At 47.8% G+C, this 17,930-nt stretch overlaps 1 protein-coding gene across 1 annotated transcript in view; it reads right to left on the reverse strand.

The window, feature by feature from the left end:
- LOC115309756 (venom metalloproteinase antarease-like TtrivMP_A) overlaps window positions 1–17,930 on the reverse strand; it is a 95,205-nt gene that overhangs the window by 47,844 nt on the left and 29,431 nt on the right. The window contains exons 3-5 of the mRNA XM_040212511.1: window positions 7,671–7,763; window positions 7,444–7,579; window positions 2,717–2,761 (exon numbers count right to left, since the gene is read on the reverse strand). Of these exons, the coding sequence (XP_040068445.1) occupies window positions 2,717–2,761; window positions 7,444–7,579; window positions 7,671–7,763 (274 nt within the window). The remainder of the gene's footprint in view (window positions 1–2,716; window positions 2,762–7,443; window positions 7,580–7,670; window positions 7,764–17,930) is intronic.

Raw genomic sequence — 17,930 nt, forward strand, 5'->3', positions numbered from 1 at the left:
GTGCTGCAAGCTGGGACTCCAGAAAATCCACCCTGCGCTTTTGTCTCGTGATAAGCTTAAATCTTAAAGATACGCTGACAGAAACTGCATAGCTTTCGGAGTATCTTTCGAAAAGGCAAACACTACACTAGATGCTCCGAGAGCAACTGGAAGCCAACGTGTTAATGCGGAGAGTTCATCTGTTGAATTACCGCACAAAATAAACCGTCACTACTCGTACAACTTGTGCGCCTCCATCTGACGAAAAATGAAACTTCGCTAATTCACAGATTACAAAAAAGAAGTCATCCTCAATTTGGCCAATTCCTTCGGACTCTCTTTGACCTCGAACCTTCCCTCAAATTCACCCTCCGCGCTGTTCAGAAGAACAAACTTGGCGTGACTTGCACGTTTTCAAACATTTGTATAAACTCCTTGCACTGACGTCACATCGCACACATTTGAACACCAAGTAAAAGGAGGAGAGAGAAGCTGCTTTTGTAAGAATTTTGAGTGGCAGGTTAATCTTCTATAATCTTCTGGGAGGAGAACGGCGACGCCTGTGCAAATCCGGGAGGCACAAAGCAGGATCCTGATAAGAGGGGAGCTCCTTCTTCCCCTCTTCTCTGGAGGGCAACGGAAATGACGTCCTGTGCAAGCCACGTATATCTACGGTGTGCACCGGAAGAAAGCTCTGCCTGGCGTTGTACTCCGCCAAATTGCTGAGGCAGTTATCTCACTAAAGCATCTGAACACGCTTCACATCTACACGATGGGTCTCTACATCGTGGCACTTGCAGCTCTACATCAGCCTTCAGGATTCCAGCAGATGGCATAAACTGGAGCGGACGGGTTCAAGAGCAAATCAGTTCAACCACCGGTCAGCTTACTACTATTGGTAGAGCCCTCAACTTCATTTTAACTCCAACGCCCATAAAACTGATCATAATCCTGAACTCTGAAACGGCGCAACGATTCTCTATACCAGAATCTTACGACGAGACTCTCATCGACGCAAGATATACTTAAAAAATCTTTCTCGTCTGGGATTGCAGAAGACTTGTACGTAACGAGTTACAAGTAAGTGATTACTTGTAATCAATTACATTTTATTGTACATTTAAACAGTTGAATGACTTTTTTTCGGTAACGTTCGCTGTAATTCAATTACTACTTTTGTGTAATCAATTACAAGTAATCAATTATATATTTCCGGAATAGCTCAAATCATTGAGCTGAGTTTCTTTTTACGCAAAAAAAATCGCTCTGTCTGCTCGTTTGTCAATCGTCTATGTTGCACCAGTGTTGGACACCTTTTTGATCCCTAAACAACCAAAAAGAGATACCAAGATACCAGAAGAATTAGGATGTCAACGCGCTCTGCAACGTCTTGACTGTGGAGCTGTCGAGACTGCCTTGTTTCCCGTGTACGGGTTATTCCGGTCCGGGTTTTCCGCGGCCTAGACGACTGTGTTCTGCACTCACCTAATCTAAACTCGGAAGCTTCAGTCGAAGCACCGTGCAACCACGAACTTGTACGCAAAGTGTTTTGTGTGCTACTACACTACTCTTCACTCAAGCGCATCCGTCGAGAGGGTCTTCAGCGTCGCGGCAAATATCTTCACCGGAAAACGTGCCAAGATGGCTGACGAGAACTTTGAACATCTGCTGTTGATGCTTAGCAAAGTTCAAATGACAAAATGAAACAAATGTAACTACTTTTAACATATCTACGCACTTTCTGTTTCCTAATAAAAAGATAAAAAGTAACGTGAAAAGTAATCTGTTACTTTATGGTAATTTTTTCAGTTACTTTTGTGATGCAGTAATTGATTGCTGTAATCAGTTACGTTTTTCAATAAAGTAATCGTAATTGTAATTGGTTACTTTTTCAGTAACGCCTACAAGACTGCATTGCAGGTAGAGTTTTAGTAGGTGCTCTCATATGTGGGTTATTGGAGAACAAGAAGGCGGATTAGTTCGTTTAGGCTCGCGCACAGTTTACCACGTTTAATCCCCAAGCCCGAAGAACCTCAAGTCTCAAGGGACTGCGCTGAGCCATCGTATGGAACGTTAGCGACCACCTACCGAACCAAATTCGCGGCACACCAGGCATGTCTAACTGGGAGTGTGAATCGAAAGAAGGCTAGGCTTCTCCTGATTCTTCGATGTATCGGTGCGCATTCACACGAGCCTTTCGCTCGAATATATGCATTGTCGACAACGCTGACGGCCTCACATGCTGCGACAATGAGACCTCTGCTACACGTTCTGCTACACTGCATGGAATACTCGGATGCCTGTCAGGTCTTGCTCGCTAAGTTCCCCGCGATCGGAATCAGAAAACCTTCGGAAAAGACCATCATCATCTCTTCTAGCGCAATTCGCCGGCGCCGGAAAATTCAAAACTATACTGGAGATTCTCGACTCTCGAGTCGATCGACCTTGCTTATAGACTAGAAGTTTCCCTCTCCTCAAAGTACGACTCATCCCATTTCTCCTCTCTGTCTACACTTTCTTCTTTCTGAATTCTTTCGAGCTTCTTTGCCTTTCTGTCTCTATCCCTTTCTTTCTTTAATTTTTCAAGAAAAAACAGTTCGGCAACCCTGCCAGAACAAACATCCCCCCCCCCCCCCCCCCCCCCTGGTATTAGAACACTGTTACGCTGGGAATGTTACTCTACTCCAGTTCCTGTTCACTGAACTACTATTTTAAATGTGACTTTAATTGGTCTTACCTCTACTCATCTCCAGTTTGTCGAACCATTCGGGGTCGCCTTCATCTATTTGAAAGAAGGGCAGAGTTAAATAATATAAAATATTGCTCTTATATTGATTCAAATAAAAAGTTCAAAAACTGTACAGATGTGACAGCTAAGTTATTTAAAATAATTGTGCGATAATCAAATTAAAGCAGTCCCTCTTTCCCACTTAGATATAAGAAATATTTTGCTGTTATTAATTTACTTCTGACTACTGCTTCGGGACATTGTATTTATGTTCTTTCTACGTCACGTGGTACCTCAACGTGACGCCACGACACCACGTGATCTGGAATGGTCCGACAGATGTCAAGTTGTCACGTGATACGCAGTGATACCAGCTATGTGACCACGTAACTCGGAGTAGCACTGTAATGGAAGGAGAGACCCGAGTCGGTGTCTGTTCGGATGGCCGTTTATCAAAAGAGTGCCCCGTGTTGTGTACACCCTCTCGTGCCACCGAATCCCCTTCGCTTGTTCCTCTTTATTTCTCAACATCCTGCCGGGCCGGCGCTGGTGTCGTTGCTGCCTCGAAATGAGCAGCTGAATGAGATTGTTGATTTCGCACCAATCAAGAAGGACTACGTTGCACGCTCGAGGAACTTGAACTCGGCCGGGAAATAAAGCTGATATCCGGCCAAGTTTCCAAAGCAGGGTTGAGATGTCATCGTCGTTGACGATTATGATGTCGTCAACTTTGACTGTGGGCTGAGTTGTAGACATAGTGGACACCATTCGTGCGTAGCATTTGAACGTTCGGGGGTTATCAGAGTAGATGATTGGTAAGAGTCGTGTAGGACCCCAAACTGAGGTCTTACATTTTCGCTCGCACTAACATCAGCAGGGGTGTCGGTCGTTACCGAGTCCTCCCGAGCCTTTCCGAAGTACATTGAAGAGGTTAAACGAGTTCCTTCTGGTCCGCGAAAATCCCGAGGCTCGCGTCTCATACTCGCCTTTCGCAGCTGCGCTTCTAAAGAGGCAGCAAAAATGGCAGCCTCAGCACTCAGCTCAGCCCTTGTCAGGACATTGCACGGTAAACACGGACCTGCTGTCGAACGGAAGAGGTGCTCTTCGCCGGCAATTATAGGCTCCTACTGCAGCTCCAGCGTCGCCGTTGGTGCTTTATTTTCGCCGATGCCGTCCATGGACTCCGACGTCAATGTTCCTTGGTCCGAGTGCCCCCTCATGTTGACGTCGCCGCCGGGCTGTCCCTTTGTGTGCTCCCAGTGACTTCTCCTGGGGGCCTAAGAGTGTTAGGTGGCTCCTTCGGCTCGTATCGCATGCTGTCCCCGCCCTCCCAGTGACCAAAGCCTACAGATTTCCTCTTCCCTAAGTCCATAGACGTCGCCGTTGTGGGCGGTGGCACACGAACCTTGATGCTCGTCCTCTAGGGTGTGCTAAGTTGACGGCGCCCATTTTCCAACCAGGCTGGAATGGGAGTCATCCGAACATACGCCCACACCTTCCTTGGCTACGGTGCCGAACGAGTAGGTAACTCGACCCTTACCAAAGAATTTGATCTTTGTCTCCATAACAAGGCTTACTTTTGGTGTGCTGTGACAGCGCTCTCAACTGGTTGTAGCGTTCCAGAGAGAGGCATGCAAGAGAGTCAACGAAGCTGGAGTTCTTTAACAAGCTTTATGTACCATTCGAGTTCCTTATTGGTGACTTTTTTACTGCCTTCTGCTACTTGAGTTGAATATAAGGCACTGGAGCTTCGGTTTTGGCTTCCTGGCAGCCCCTGAGGAGGCTGTGGTTCGTCGTCGTTGAGTGATCTGGTGTAAATTGTCCACGGATGTCTCTCCTCGCTGATTCTGGTGTGTGGGATGAGTACCAACGTGACCTGGTTCTCCCTTCAGTCGCCAAAGTTGTGAGAACAGGTGGGTTTCTACGATGCTTCGAATGTTGCAGTCTGGTTCTGGAACTGAAGTGCCTCCGGCACTCGCTGAAGTGCGAGTACCGGAAGTATCATCAGTTATTCCAATGGCGTCCAGGCGCCACATTTCAGAAGGATCACACAGCCCGCTTCCATGGCAGGTGAATGCACATGACATAAATAAAGTGGTGACTGCGCTTCGGAGACTACCACTATGATTTGCATAGGCACCCTGCACCATCCAGCTAGACTTCTCAATGGTTGTCAGTGTCTCTCTGAGACATTTGATTACTGCTGTGGCAATCCCCCAATATGCGTGTAGGACCCGATGAGGGCCCTTATTTCATTTGGGCATTGCGCTCCTTTTGGTTCTACGTCGGCGGCCAGCATGTTTTCGGAGCGGAGTTGGGCTTGAACCTTCTCGCCGATTGGGCCATTGGTAACATTGCATATCTTTGGCACCTCCAGTGCTTTCAATGTGATTACGGTGTCATTGAACTGACTTCGTAATTCGAGGCTTACTCGTCGACAGTGATATCGTGATGGTCGTCGAGCGTTGCAAAATGTGAATACGATCAGCTCTTCGGGTGTCAAAGAAAGGAGCAGTTTACTTTCTTGGAGAAGTGACGACGTACGGAGGTTCCCTGGCTGTCCAGGTCCGAACGAGAAGGCTTCGAGGTACCGTACAATCCCCTACTTGAGCAGTTTGAAGAACAGACTTTCCTTTCTTCGCCACGTTTGTAGGAGATGTCGCAACCGCAGCGCAGTTGTTATGAGGGTTCACCCCAGATGCAGAATTGCCTTGTGTAGATGGAGGGGCACAAGACACACCACAGAATGTTGTTAGGTGGCGTCCTCCACAGCTGGTGCAGATAAGATTTCTTGCAAAACGGCAAGCACGTGCGATGTGGTTGCGTTTACACATTTAAAGGATCAACGTGCTCGTGTCAGTTGTGATCTTTTTTCTTCTGTTGATAGTGGGAGTTGCCAACCTGATCATTGTGCTCAGTGAAGCTGCAGTGCGAACAGGTGAAGGCTCGGTGCTGAACAGATTCATTAGTTAGCGCAAATGCAGAGGGATTGTTTGCGTATATTCCACTTGACGCCTTTGTTGAAGAGGGTATGGATTGGTCCACGCGTTTTTATCTCCAGATTTCGACTTGGATCTAGAAGAACCTCATCATGAGCTTGATTTGTTCGCCTGGTGTTAGTTCGGTATCAGTGGAGATGGCAGTTGTCGCGCTCTCTTTGAGTTTTTGATGATAGAGGATCACCAAATCTTCCGGATGGGACTGCATCAGGAAGCGGTATAGCACCACCGCATAGTTGCCAATTGGAACTTTCAAACCTTCTAGAGATGTTGTGCGGAAGAGGATGGCACTGAACAGTTGGAGAAGTTGCGTCACGTTTTTTCAGCTGCTCATTTTCGGGAGACGAAGAAGGTGGTCGATTCGTTTGTCAATTAAGATGTCTTTTTTTTCCGAAGCGGTGATGCAGTGTGAGCACCGCCAATGCGTAATTCTGTTCAGAGAAGCGAATGCCTCCGATCACTCAACTTGCGTTGCCAGTGAGGTATGTTATTACTTTCTTTAATTTTGCAATGTTTGGGAGATCGGGGTTACTGTAAATAGTGAAATCGAAATGGTCCCAAAACCCTTGCAAATTTTTTAGGTTCCCCGAAAAGGTTGGTACCTGGAGTTTAGGAAGTGCGACGGTCCACTGGCTATTTGGGGAAGGGATTAGAGGTTTGTCGCTGGAAGTCTCTACCGTTGGGGGGAGGCCGCCGGACTGTAGAGTATCGGGTCGTCACGCGCGAGTTGATTATCAGACGTTGGGCTCTAGAGTCGAGGACTTGTTGAACGCGTGCGATGCCTCAGTTATATTCCCAAGTGGTAGACTTTGGCCTTGTTGAGCTCGTCGTCCAGGTCTTCATCTGAGGCCGAGACCAGAATGTCTGGGTGAAGGTCGACCAGGCCAGTTTGGTTTTCGATCAGGTAGTTCAGCCGTATGCGCCAGTCAACCTCTGTCCAGTCCGGCTGCTCAAGAAGAGCATCAATCTGGGCGAGCGTCCGGATCACGGCGGTGCGGACAACGCCATGGGCCCTTCGCAGGTGGCCCATGTTCTCTCGAGGGTTTTCGGCACCAAAATGTAATGGAAAGAGAGACCCGAGTCGTGTCCGTTCGGATGGACGTTTATCGAAACACAGCCCCTGTGCTGTGTACGCTCTCTCGTGCCCCTGAATCCCCCCGGTTGACATTCTTTACTTATCAGCAGGCACCAACCACGAGACCGCGTCAATTATAGTGACGTTAGGTTAAATTCAGCCTGATGTTAGCCCGCTAAATTAAGATGAACCTATGGGGGCTTGCTAAAAAACACAGACCCTTAGAAAAACATCGATTAACATTGGCGGTTGCCTTTTCTTGGGCACAAAGCCTATGACTGGATCTGAGTTCACGCCGAACTCTGACGCGGGCCTCGTGTCCAATACATGCTCAGAGTTCTTGCTCAAACGAAGGCGCGGACTTGGATAATTGTCGCGGCAGCTACTGGATGGAGTGCAATTTAGAAAAGGATTTATTCTAGTTCAAAAGTAGGCACTACCAATTCGATAGACAAGAAGGGGAGTAGCGCATAAAGCTTTGGCCCTGAATTCCTTTACTTGCGACTCTTCTAGCTAAAATCGACTGATTTCGCTTCAAACAAGGCGGCTCTGTACTTCGTGCGTTTCGCCTTTATTGGTATTATGAACACCACTCTACCACAGTTTTATCTTTCGTCAAAGTTATCGTGTGTGTAATCAATAGATCAATATTAATTTCTCACAGTTTGGGATGCCATTGGACCTTGAGGCTATGCGTGGCTTTTGAACGGCACGTACGGCGTGAGGCATTGAGCCGCCCAGCGACCAAGCCATCGTACCCAGCGGCTGGATAGAGTGCGTTGCATTCACCAGTCCACTCTAACGGGTAAAGACAAAACAAAAAGCGACCAGATTAAATCATAATTTAATTATTTAAAATCTAGATGCATTGACTCCCTTAACAGCGTACCATTTTATAGAATCCGTCAGATTGCTCCAAGGATATCGCGGCCAAGTGCCTACGGTCATGGTATAACCGCTCCGAAAGTCGTCTCCCGGATAGCTGTTTGGTAAAGAAATCGAAAGGGCTTGGCTCTAGTCAGGAATGAAAGAGTTAAGCCGCGTTTACACTGCTAATACATAAAACAAAACAGTCTGCAGACACAATCTGAGGCGTGTCCACAAACATTGTCTTCAGATTATGCAAGACAGTGCCTTGTATGGCGGTCCTGTAACCTTGGTCATACAGAAACGGTCTGCAGGTATGTTCGAAGCATACGTATGTTTATTAAACAAGCACACTTCAAACATATTCCAGGCGTGACCGTTGCAGATAATTTTGTTATCACGTCTGCAGGAAGCACCGTCTCTTTTGTTTGATGCATGATCAGTGCGACCACGGCTTGACATTTTAAAAGATAATAACATTAAATATTTCTACGCTATCGTAGACCCTTTTCAAAAGATTATCAAGCAACATTGGGTGTCGCCATTGCCTGAACCCCAAGCGTGCGATTGGATCCGTGTCTTCGTCGAACGCTGGCTCAGCTCTCGTTTCGAACAGATGCTAAGAGTATACGTCCAAAAATAATGGCGGGCTCGGATAATTCGTGCCACAGCTAGTAGATGGCGTGCACTTTTTGAAATGGCCTAGTGTAACCCCCAGCCTCACTAGATCGCCTACCAATAGTGCGAGAATGAACTAAAGAAAAGTATTTTGGTACAACTCTGCGGCACTGAGCTCGAATAATTTAGTTTAGCCTAGAACAACTAAATGAGCTTCATCTTTAACAATACAACAATAAAGAGTAATTTAAATGATCAGTATAGTCACTGACATCTGTAGAAAAGCATGATGGGACGAGCTCCGATCATCTCATTATCTCTTCGCAGCCAATGAGAGTGCGGCATGAGCTGATAAAAGCACTGGAGGACCAATCAGAAGACAAGAAGCGTGGACGTAAAAGGTCATGCCCCGCGTTTCTTAAGCATTCAGTGATTATGCACACTGACAGCTTGAGAAAAACAAAGTAATGGTGTTACGTATGTCTAGAAAGCGGTAAGCTTCCCTAGTGTGCGTCTGGGGTCTCGGCTGTGGTCGAGAGTTTAGCCAGTGCAGTACCACGGGTAGCCAAGGGTCTTCAACGCGCATCAGGCAGTAGCGAGGCGCGTCCGCACGTTTGTACGATCGGTAAGACATTCATCCGGAATGAAACGTGCAGGGGTGGGAACCGAACCCAGCGCCAGCTTTTGCTCCACGCATACCGAGCTTCGATGCGCTAAGAGGACCATAAAATCATTTTTGGGCTTCTTCCTTCTTAGCTGTAATTCGCAACTCAAAAGCGAAATAAGATATCACATAACCGTGCTGTCTTGGGTACGGTACGCGATGACTCCAAGCTTCCGCTATAGTGAACTATAATTAGAAGTAGTGGAAGAAGCATCAGCGGTGCCCCATCGGCCGTGTTTGAGCCACTAAAATAGCTACGCTTATTCCCGTGTCCCACTAGAGCGACACACAGAAACAAATGACAGCGACAAGCCTCAAACCAGAGTCTTTTGCGATTTGAGAGGTGGTGGTGGTGGTGGTGGTGGTGTTTGCCTGACGTGAGGTTTTTCTCACTGGCTGTGGAAAAGTTTCACGGGCTTGGGTTATTGCAGTATTGATGAGAATGAATGCAGGGGAAAGGAGGGGGAACAGATGGTGATGAGAAATATAGGATGATGAAACACAAGTTAACAAATTAAAGTAAAATAAAAAGTCGGCAAAAAATCAGTCAAAAGTGAGAAAATGGGCACATCTAGAACGCGAGCATTACAGAATGTTCACAAAATTCCCGCAGAAAACTTCACGAGAAAAACTATCACTGGCACACAAGCACGAAAAGAGAAGTCGGCGGTCGTATTTTCTCACTCATCACAGCCTTGCCAGAAGCCCACAGACATCCAAGAAGCTGAACACAGTCTTTCGGAGACGTATGCACGTGGATGATGGACCCTTGGGGAATAGCATATCCACGAGGGTGGGTGAAACACCGAGGCTCTTCAGTGAAGCTAGAAGGACGGCTCTTTCTGTATTGTAGTGTCCACATTCAAAAAATATATGCGTCAGCGTTTCTGGTTGATCGCAGTGCTCGCAGAAGGGGCTGGTTGTTCTTTTGATACGGTGCAGTTTCACTTGCGTGTACGCGCAGTCTGCTCTTAAGCGGTGGAGAAGAGAAGCGAACTTCCGTGTTAGGCCACGCGTACAAGCTGGAGGAGGAGGTTCATCAGACGCCACACTGGAAACGGGATGCTTGTGTTGTATCCAAGTCTTAATAGCCAATCTTGGGTCAGAGTGGCTGGGGAGATTCAACGTCGCAGTGGGCAGTTTTAGAGCGGTTGAGGCCAGATGGTCAGCCATCTCATTTCCGGGTAAGCCAATGTGCGAAGGTATCCACTGTACTCGCAGGTTACAACCATGGGAGACAAGTAGATGACCCAGCCTAATTATTTCACAAACCAAATCAGGATTGGCGCCTTTGCTGCTGAGGATATTATGCACCGCACACCGAGAGTCTGTTGCCAGAAGCCAGTTATTAGGTGGTTTCGTCGTGATGTGAAGAAGAGCTGCGTGGATTCCACTCAGCTCAGCTGTAGTCGACGACACGGCATGGTCGAACCGTCCTGACCATGAGCAGGGTTCCGATGGGATGTGGTAAGCTGCAGACGCGACATCATGAATGAAGTCGACAGAGCCATCAGTATAAATGGCCGTAAACGAGGAATGCCGAGACGTCATCACCTCCTCTGTCAGGGCTCGACTAACCACACTGGGGTGTCGTGAATTTCCGTGGAAACCCGGGATGTCCTCGTAGATGGTGAACGGGTGCTTGCTCCACGGGGAGTCAACTGGAGGAGAATGGACGGAGGGTATGAAGCCGAGAGCCTCAACTAGAGAGGTGCAGTGACCGCCATATTGTGAAAGGTGACGCTGTTGCATGTCAGTAAACAGCGAGACACCACTGGTCGACTCAGCAAGCCGAACGAGATGTTTAAGAGCACGGTTCACAGCGTGTAAAGCTACCGGCATCTCTCGGCCCTCAATCCACGTTGCATCGATTCGGGAGTACGAGGGAAAACCAAGAGCCATTCTTATTCCGGCTCGGTGGCATCGTTCTAGCTGATCCCATAGAGATCGCGTAGGCGGCAAGTATGACGCTGCATAAAGAATGCGGGAAAGGTTAAGCGCCCGGTGCACGCATAGTAGGGCTTTAGGGGACGATCCCCACTCAAGTCCACGAAGTCGACGAATGAGAGATGTCGCCATCGCCGTCTGACGTACAAGATTCGTTACGTGCCGACGCCAACATAATCGGGAATCAAGATCGACCCCCAAGTATCGATAGCTACGCACGCGTGGTACTCGAGTCGCACATAAAGTAAGCCGCGGAAATCCATGGCGAAAGGGGCGGCGGGAACAAGCGAGCACAGCTGTTTTTTGCGCTGAGACGGAAAGTCCGAGGTATTCTAGCATGTTTGCAACACGCGCGAGGGATATTTGCATAAAGGGACGTAGAATGCGTCGATCAGAATGGGAAGCCCACAAACAGATATCATCTGCATAGATGATCATACCACTAGGGTGTGGTGATTTATGCATGCATAAAGGTATTGTCGTCATTACGATGTTGAATAGCACTGGACTAAGGCAACTACCCTGAGGTAACCCACGCAACAGTGGATGCACGGCTCCCGTAGTCTTGCCCAAGCAAACACTAATTGTCCTGTTGCTCAGAAACTCTTGGCAATATTTTAGCATTCCTCCTGTTATGCCAAGGTGATTCAAGCAAGCAAGAACTACATCATGTGGAACCGAGTCAAAAGCTCGTTCAACATCAAGAAACACTGCCAAAGCAGTGTCTCCTCGTAAACGAGCGTCTTCCAACGCTGATGTAAGGCTCGCAATACAGTCAGCAGTGCAGCGTCCACTTCTGAATCCCGCTATTTCAGATGGCAGTGCTTCAATGTCGTCAAGGTACCACTGGAGACGCGTAAGCACCAAGCGTTCTAGAAGTTTCCCAGCACACGAGGTCAAAGATATTGGGCGGTACGATGACAATTCCGACGAAGGCTTGCCTCGTTTTAAAATGGGGGTTACTACAGCATGCTTCCATTCTTGCGGAAGAATACCAGTAGTCCACGCCAAATTTAAGCGCTCGAGCAAGACGACGCGTGACTTGTCACTCAGGTTACGCAATGCTTGGTAGGTGATGCCATCAGACCCAGGAGCACTGTGGCGTTTGCATTTCCTAAGAGCCGCATCTAGTTCCGACATAGTGAAAGGATGATCCATACTCTCCGGACTCCGTGCAGGACCAGTCAGGGATCGAGGATATGAAGATCCAGAAGGGCGTTGGGGTACAATGAAGCGCACCGCAAAATCATCTGCAAGTCGTGATAATTCAAGGCCAGTTTTAAGACTGAGGGCGATGAACAAATCTCGAGGTGTTGGAGAGCAGCCCATACCTCTCAGTACTTTGTAAATCTTTGGCTTAGGTGTACATGGAGTTAATGACGAAGCAAATTGACGAAATTGTCGACGGCGAAGTGCGCGAGTGTGACGGAGTAAAGCTGACGTAACACGACGACAGTCTATCCAATGGGAGACCTTGCCAGATCGGCGCGCACGACGCTGAGCGCGGCGGCGAACAGCACGTAGGCGTACGAACTTCAAATCCGGGGACGGCTGAGATATCCTTAAAGATATTTTATATGTTGATTGAACGAGACATGCAGGAATAGCTTTTAATATATCCTCTGACGGCTCAAGAAAGCGAACATTTGTGCGAAATACGTCCCAGTTGGTTACACTGTATTGACGACGTGGGAGGCGGGTCACTTCGGGTATATTCATCAAAATTGGAAGATGATCGCTTGCACGTGTGTCCGCGTCCAACGACCAGTACACGTCTAGATTGGGGGAAGCGAGAGTAAGGTCCAGCACGCTAGGTTCTCCGCGATGACCAAAAAATGTAGGAGAGCCGTCATTCAGAATAATCAAATCTGATGATTCAACCTCATCTGCGAGAGCCGTACCCCGAGGCGTCGTGCGTTTACTACCCCAGAGAGGATGGTGTGCGTTAAAATCTCCGCATATAAGGAGACGACCAGGAAATTGAAGACGTAGGCTACTAATGCAGTTCGCATCAAAGCGACCAGTAGGACATATATATACGGACACAATGGTCATCTTAAAGGAGCGAAATATGACCGTGCATGCTGCAAATTCAACAGTTTCTGTACACAGATGGGACACATCTTCTGCAGCTTGCTGCACACTTGAGTGAACAAAGAGTGATGCCCGTGATGAGCTGTTAGGCGTGGCCGCCGCGCTTGGGTAATGGACATAGGGCTGAATTCGAGAGCCATGTCTGAGGCGGCATTCCGAAATTGCAAGTATGGGTACCGGCTGAGATGAAAGGTAATACTGCAACTCTGCTAATTTAGAAGTGATGCTGCGGGCGTTCCATTGTAAGATAGATGGGCAGGAAGCCATAAAAATAAAAATGAGCAGAGTAAAAACTTTAATTGCAGAAAACTTTTGACCAAGGGCTCTATAAGTGTGATAAAATTCAGGAGCTGGTTTGCCCATGGATACTGTAGAAGCGGGAGAAACTGTCGCGCTATGACGAGCATTTGGCGTACGAAGCTACCTAACGAGGAAGTGAGGGTGCTTGGTTTTGGGAGGGACGGTATCGCCTCCTGTCCAACACTTGGAGGAGCTTGAGTGGTCGGGAGTACAGGTCCGGCCTGAACTGGTGGTGACGACGGTGGGAGCTCGTTTTGCAGCGCTGCTTTGTAGCTTTGTCGCACGTTGTTCTCGCCGGAGGAAACAAGGACAGGTGCTTCCTTAGGCGCAGGCTCTGTTTCCATTGGCTTCGGGGCTTCGGCGACAAGCGATGATGGCGGGTCTTGTTTGTCTGCAATATGTTGTTCCACCTGGCGTCGTCGAGAATGACGTCGCCTCCGTTGAAGTTTTTCAGTTGGAACAACCATCTCTGTTGCAGCTTCGGCTCGTGGAGCCGCCCGCTCGGCCGTACGTTTGTCCACTTGGGCTCGTGCTTCTGCGAAGGAAACATTGTTCTCGCAGCGATAGCGACACACGGAGCGCTCAGCTTGCCAGAATGGGCGCTGTTGTGATGTTGTTTCATGTGGTTTCCTGCAGTTGACGCAAAGAGTGCTTGAGCCTTTGCATTCCGTAGTTGCGTGAGGCTCTGCGCATCGGAGGCAAGTTAGCGACCGCTTACACACAGCCGCAACATGGCCAAACAAACCGCATCGGTGGCATTGGATGGGGTTGTTGACATACAAGTCGACGCTATGTCGAACCAGGCCGACGTAGACGTGCTCAGGAAGTGTAGGAGAAGCAAACTCAACTCGAATAGTAGTGGACTTGCCGATGCGACGGACGTTGCGGATGCCTACTGTTGAGCGCAAAACTCCGAGTATTGCGGAGTCAGAAAGGGTGCTGTCAATGTCGCGGACAATTCCAACGCTGGAGGCCTTTCCACGAGGCTCGAAAGCACGCACTTTCATACCGCAAAGCGTGGTCTGGCCAAGGAGAGTACGTGTCGTTTGTCCATTCCGCGTGTCAATCGCTAGGAGATTCTTCCGCCTGTTAAAGCGCACCTCAATAACACACGAAGGCACGAGCGTCTCCAGAGTGGACGTGAGGCGAACCGAAGTGATGGTGTCAATTCTTACATCTTTGTCCACAGGAGTGAAAAGAACTACGAGACGGACAGTGGGCTCGGTTTGGGTGATGATGGTCTGCTCGCTAGAACCAGAGCCTTGACTTGGGCAGCGTCTCTTTGTTCCGCGGACGACATCCTGGAACGCACCTTGATTGTCGTCGGCAATTGAGCCCGAAACGCTGGCAAGTTCTTCGTCGTCAGGCGGGAGCGGTTCCGCCATGGCGGCGACTAAGGACGTTGAAATTTCCATGCCTTGCCGGCTGGAGTGCCGCGCAACGGGCAAGCCAGAACCTTGCAAGCCAGCAAGAACTGCTTATGATGAAGTGAGAGAAAAAAAAATACTCACTGGCGATGGGCAACGTAGTAGCAGTAAGCAGAGAAAATAGGAGCGAATGGAATACACGTCCGCTATGTGACTTTCTCTTCTTCCTTCCCCCCGATTTGAGAGGGTTTGTAAAATAAAGGATGCTATACTCAAACACGAGCATCTTGCACGCCAGAGTATCTTTGGCAGGCTTGCAATCGCTCGTGCTTACTTCACGAGCACCGATCGACTAAACGCCTGCCAAAGGTGTCATCGCGAGCATGCTGCATGGGTTTGAGGCTTGTCGCTGTCTTTTGTTTCTGTCTGTCGCTCTAGTGGGACACGGGCATTAGAGTGTCGGCGCCCTGTTCCCCGATATTGTTGTGGGCGCCGCAATCTTGGCGCTTGTGCAGAGCAGACGCAACTGCCGTTCGTCAAGATACAAAAGTGCAACTTCATCAGCATTAGATTTCGGTGTTAGCAAGCTAACGTGATATTGCTTTGCTCTGTCGCGAATTGTTTCGACATTTCTCGTGGATGGAAAAGCGTTTCCTGTGATTTCAGATAAAGCTTTAAATAAATGGCAATCATGATTTTATGCTACAAGGGGGCGGAGGATGGGCTGTATAGCATAGGCTTCCTTAGAAGCCGGCAGAGCCCGCCGGTGGCTGAGGGTTCAAATGCAGGTAAGGAGGGTGACAGGAAGCCTCAGAGAAGAAGAAAAAAAAAAGCAGCGCAATTTAGGATCTATAAACATTTAGGGGGGCAGAAATAAAATGAAGTGGGAAGAGATTCTGGAACAATTAAATTATGAAGATTATGTAGTGTATGGATTGGCAGAGACGCAGCTTAGAGATACGGATGAACCACCCTGCTGGGCAGGTTATTTTTGGGCGCGATGCCATCAATGGGTAGGGGAACGGAAAGGAGGCGGATTGGAAGTGCCAGCGAAAGGACAGGGCTGGGAAAGGGAGAGGGAAAGCTGCAGAAAACGTGTGTGGTTAAAATGTAATATCAAAGGTTCATACACGCTCATGGGATTTGTATATCTGAAAACAGAAACTGATACAAAAGATGAAAATGCAGAGCACTTGACCTTTATTTCCAAAGATGTTGGAGAAATTGGCACTAATCGGAAAACAAATATCTTAGGAGACATGAATTCACAGATAGAAGACTTCGATGGATATCCAATATTCACAAGGAGGATGCTAAAATAGTTCTGTGATGCCCTTGTTCTAGTGCCTTTTGACGCCCAAGTAAAACGCGACGGATGAGTAACGTGGGAACGAAACAATTTGCACTCAACAATGCATGTTGTTTAATGTCTGGCAAATTGTATAACAGATTAGGACGCAAGCAAATAGATGTGAAAGGCACGAAAAACTCACGGAGTGACCATGACTGACTTAAAATAAAGTTTGGTAGAGCAGAAACAGACAAATTCTTAAACGAGAAAGAATATCGACCCTAAAGGATGCTTGACTACAAGAGGTACCAGGGCAAATTGAGTCTATAGTATACAGACAACTGGAGAGAATATGTAGATATTCTGATTTAGTAAACATGTTTAGAAGTTTGAGGTGTTCAAAATCGAACAAAGAGGAAGACGGAGAAACACACACCGAAAAGCGGATGGGACAGTGAAGTTAAGGCGACTATAGCAGGGCGAAAAGAGGCCTCAAGGGAACACCGATCGGCAAAGAAAAGGGGAGTCACACCCGCTTAGGTAGTATCTAAATGGAAATCATTTCATGAAAAAAAAAGAGAAAAATCCCCTCTAATCCAAGCCAAGATTGGTAGAACTTGAGTGCAGTGGATGATGGTGGGAAATCAAAATGATAGGAATTCAGAAATACGGTTCTGGGAGCACATCAATCCATAGGGGCAAAAGAGAAGGGTTCCATTGTTCATTCACCACTGACGAGGTGATAAGCGCAAAGGGCGAGAAGGCACGGGAATTTATTAGATGAACAATCGATGCAACATTCGCAGAACTTGAACCGAACGAGATTGGACAGAACACAAACAACAACACGGCACAAGACGAGAACACTAACGAGACAATTGAGATAACCAGATGACCACGGGGGCATGGGAAAGAGTGGAGAGTAAAGCACCTGCTTGGGGGGGGGGGGGGGGAACGGCGACAGTTCAAGATGGTATAGGAATGAGACTTGTCAAGACACTAGGAACAAAAAGGAAAATAGACAGCCAAATTATCAAATAATAATGGGATGAGAGGTACCCGATGATTGAAAACTAATCGGAATAAGATCTCTATATAAAGGCAAGGGAAATAAGGATCGCATAACATAATAACGTCCAATAACAGTCACTTTTGTCCTGTACAGTCTACCGATGCAGGTAGTGAAAAGAAGAACCGAAGAACGTGCAGAAAACATTCTAGGTGAGCTACAGAACGGGTTCCTGAGAGATAGAAGATTAGATGATAACTTATTCATCATCACTTAGTGTTTAGTATATGGAAATAAAAGCGCAAATACGAAAAAGAAGGACAGACGAGGGAGACAGGATAGAGCGCTTGACATACAACTGGCGTGTAATGATAGAGAGAAAGAGGAAAATAACCTAAGAATGCTCTTAAAACATGCATAATGAAAACCTGCAAAAACATATGCTATAGCTAGGGTACATCGTGATGCCGTTTCAATGTTTAGAGGTGGCACGGGAGAGTAAAACACCGCTACGGATAGCATTTCTAGACATTAAAGGTGCGCACGACAATGTGGATCAAGAAACAATATGAGTACAGCGGAGAGAGTATGATTAAAATGCCAATTTGATTAGACTTTTACAGCAGGTATGCTCAAGTAATAAGGTTGCCATAGGGGGTATTCACTGGACGCCATATTTGAGGGCGATGTTTAGAGCGCATGCCCAGAATGAGCTCACATTAATTCCTTGCTAAGACCGGCAATCTTAATGGTGCGGAGTGCACGTGACAAAAAAACTGTGGAAGCTCACCATCAGCACGTGCTCAGCAGTCGCGCACACAGACACGGCCGCCATATAGACGCTTTCAGCGCGCGCCGGATTGAGCCGCCATAGCCGACCTTCTCTTGTCTTACCGAGATGCCGAGACACTGAAGCGGTCGTCGACGAGTCTCCACAAGGGCCTACGCCGGGTAGAAGGACACACTAACACCTAAAATGTCGATAACCTGCC

This window comes from Ixodes scapularis, unplaced genomic scaffold (assembly GCF_016920785.2).
Source record: "Ixodes scapularis isolate PalLabHiFi unplaced genomic scaffold, ASM1692078v2 PGA_scaffold7__128_contigs__length_106722199, whole genome shotgun sequence".
In the NCBI taxonomy this organism is placed as follows: Eukaryota; Metazoa; Arthropoda; class Arachnida; order Ixodida; family Ixodidae; genus Ixodes; species Ixodes scapularis.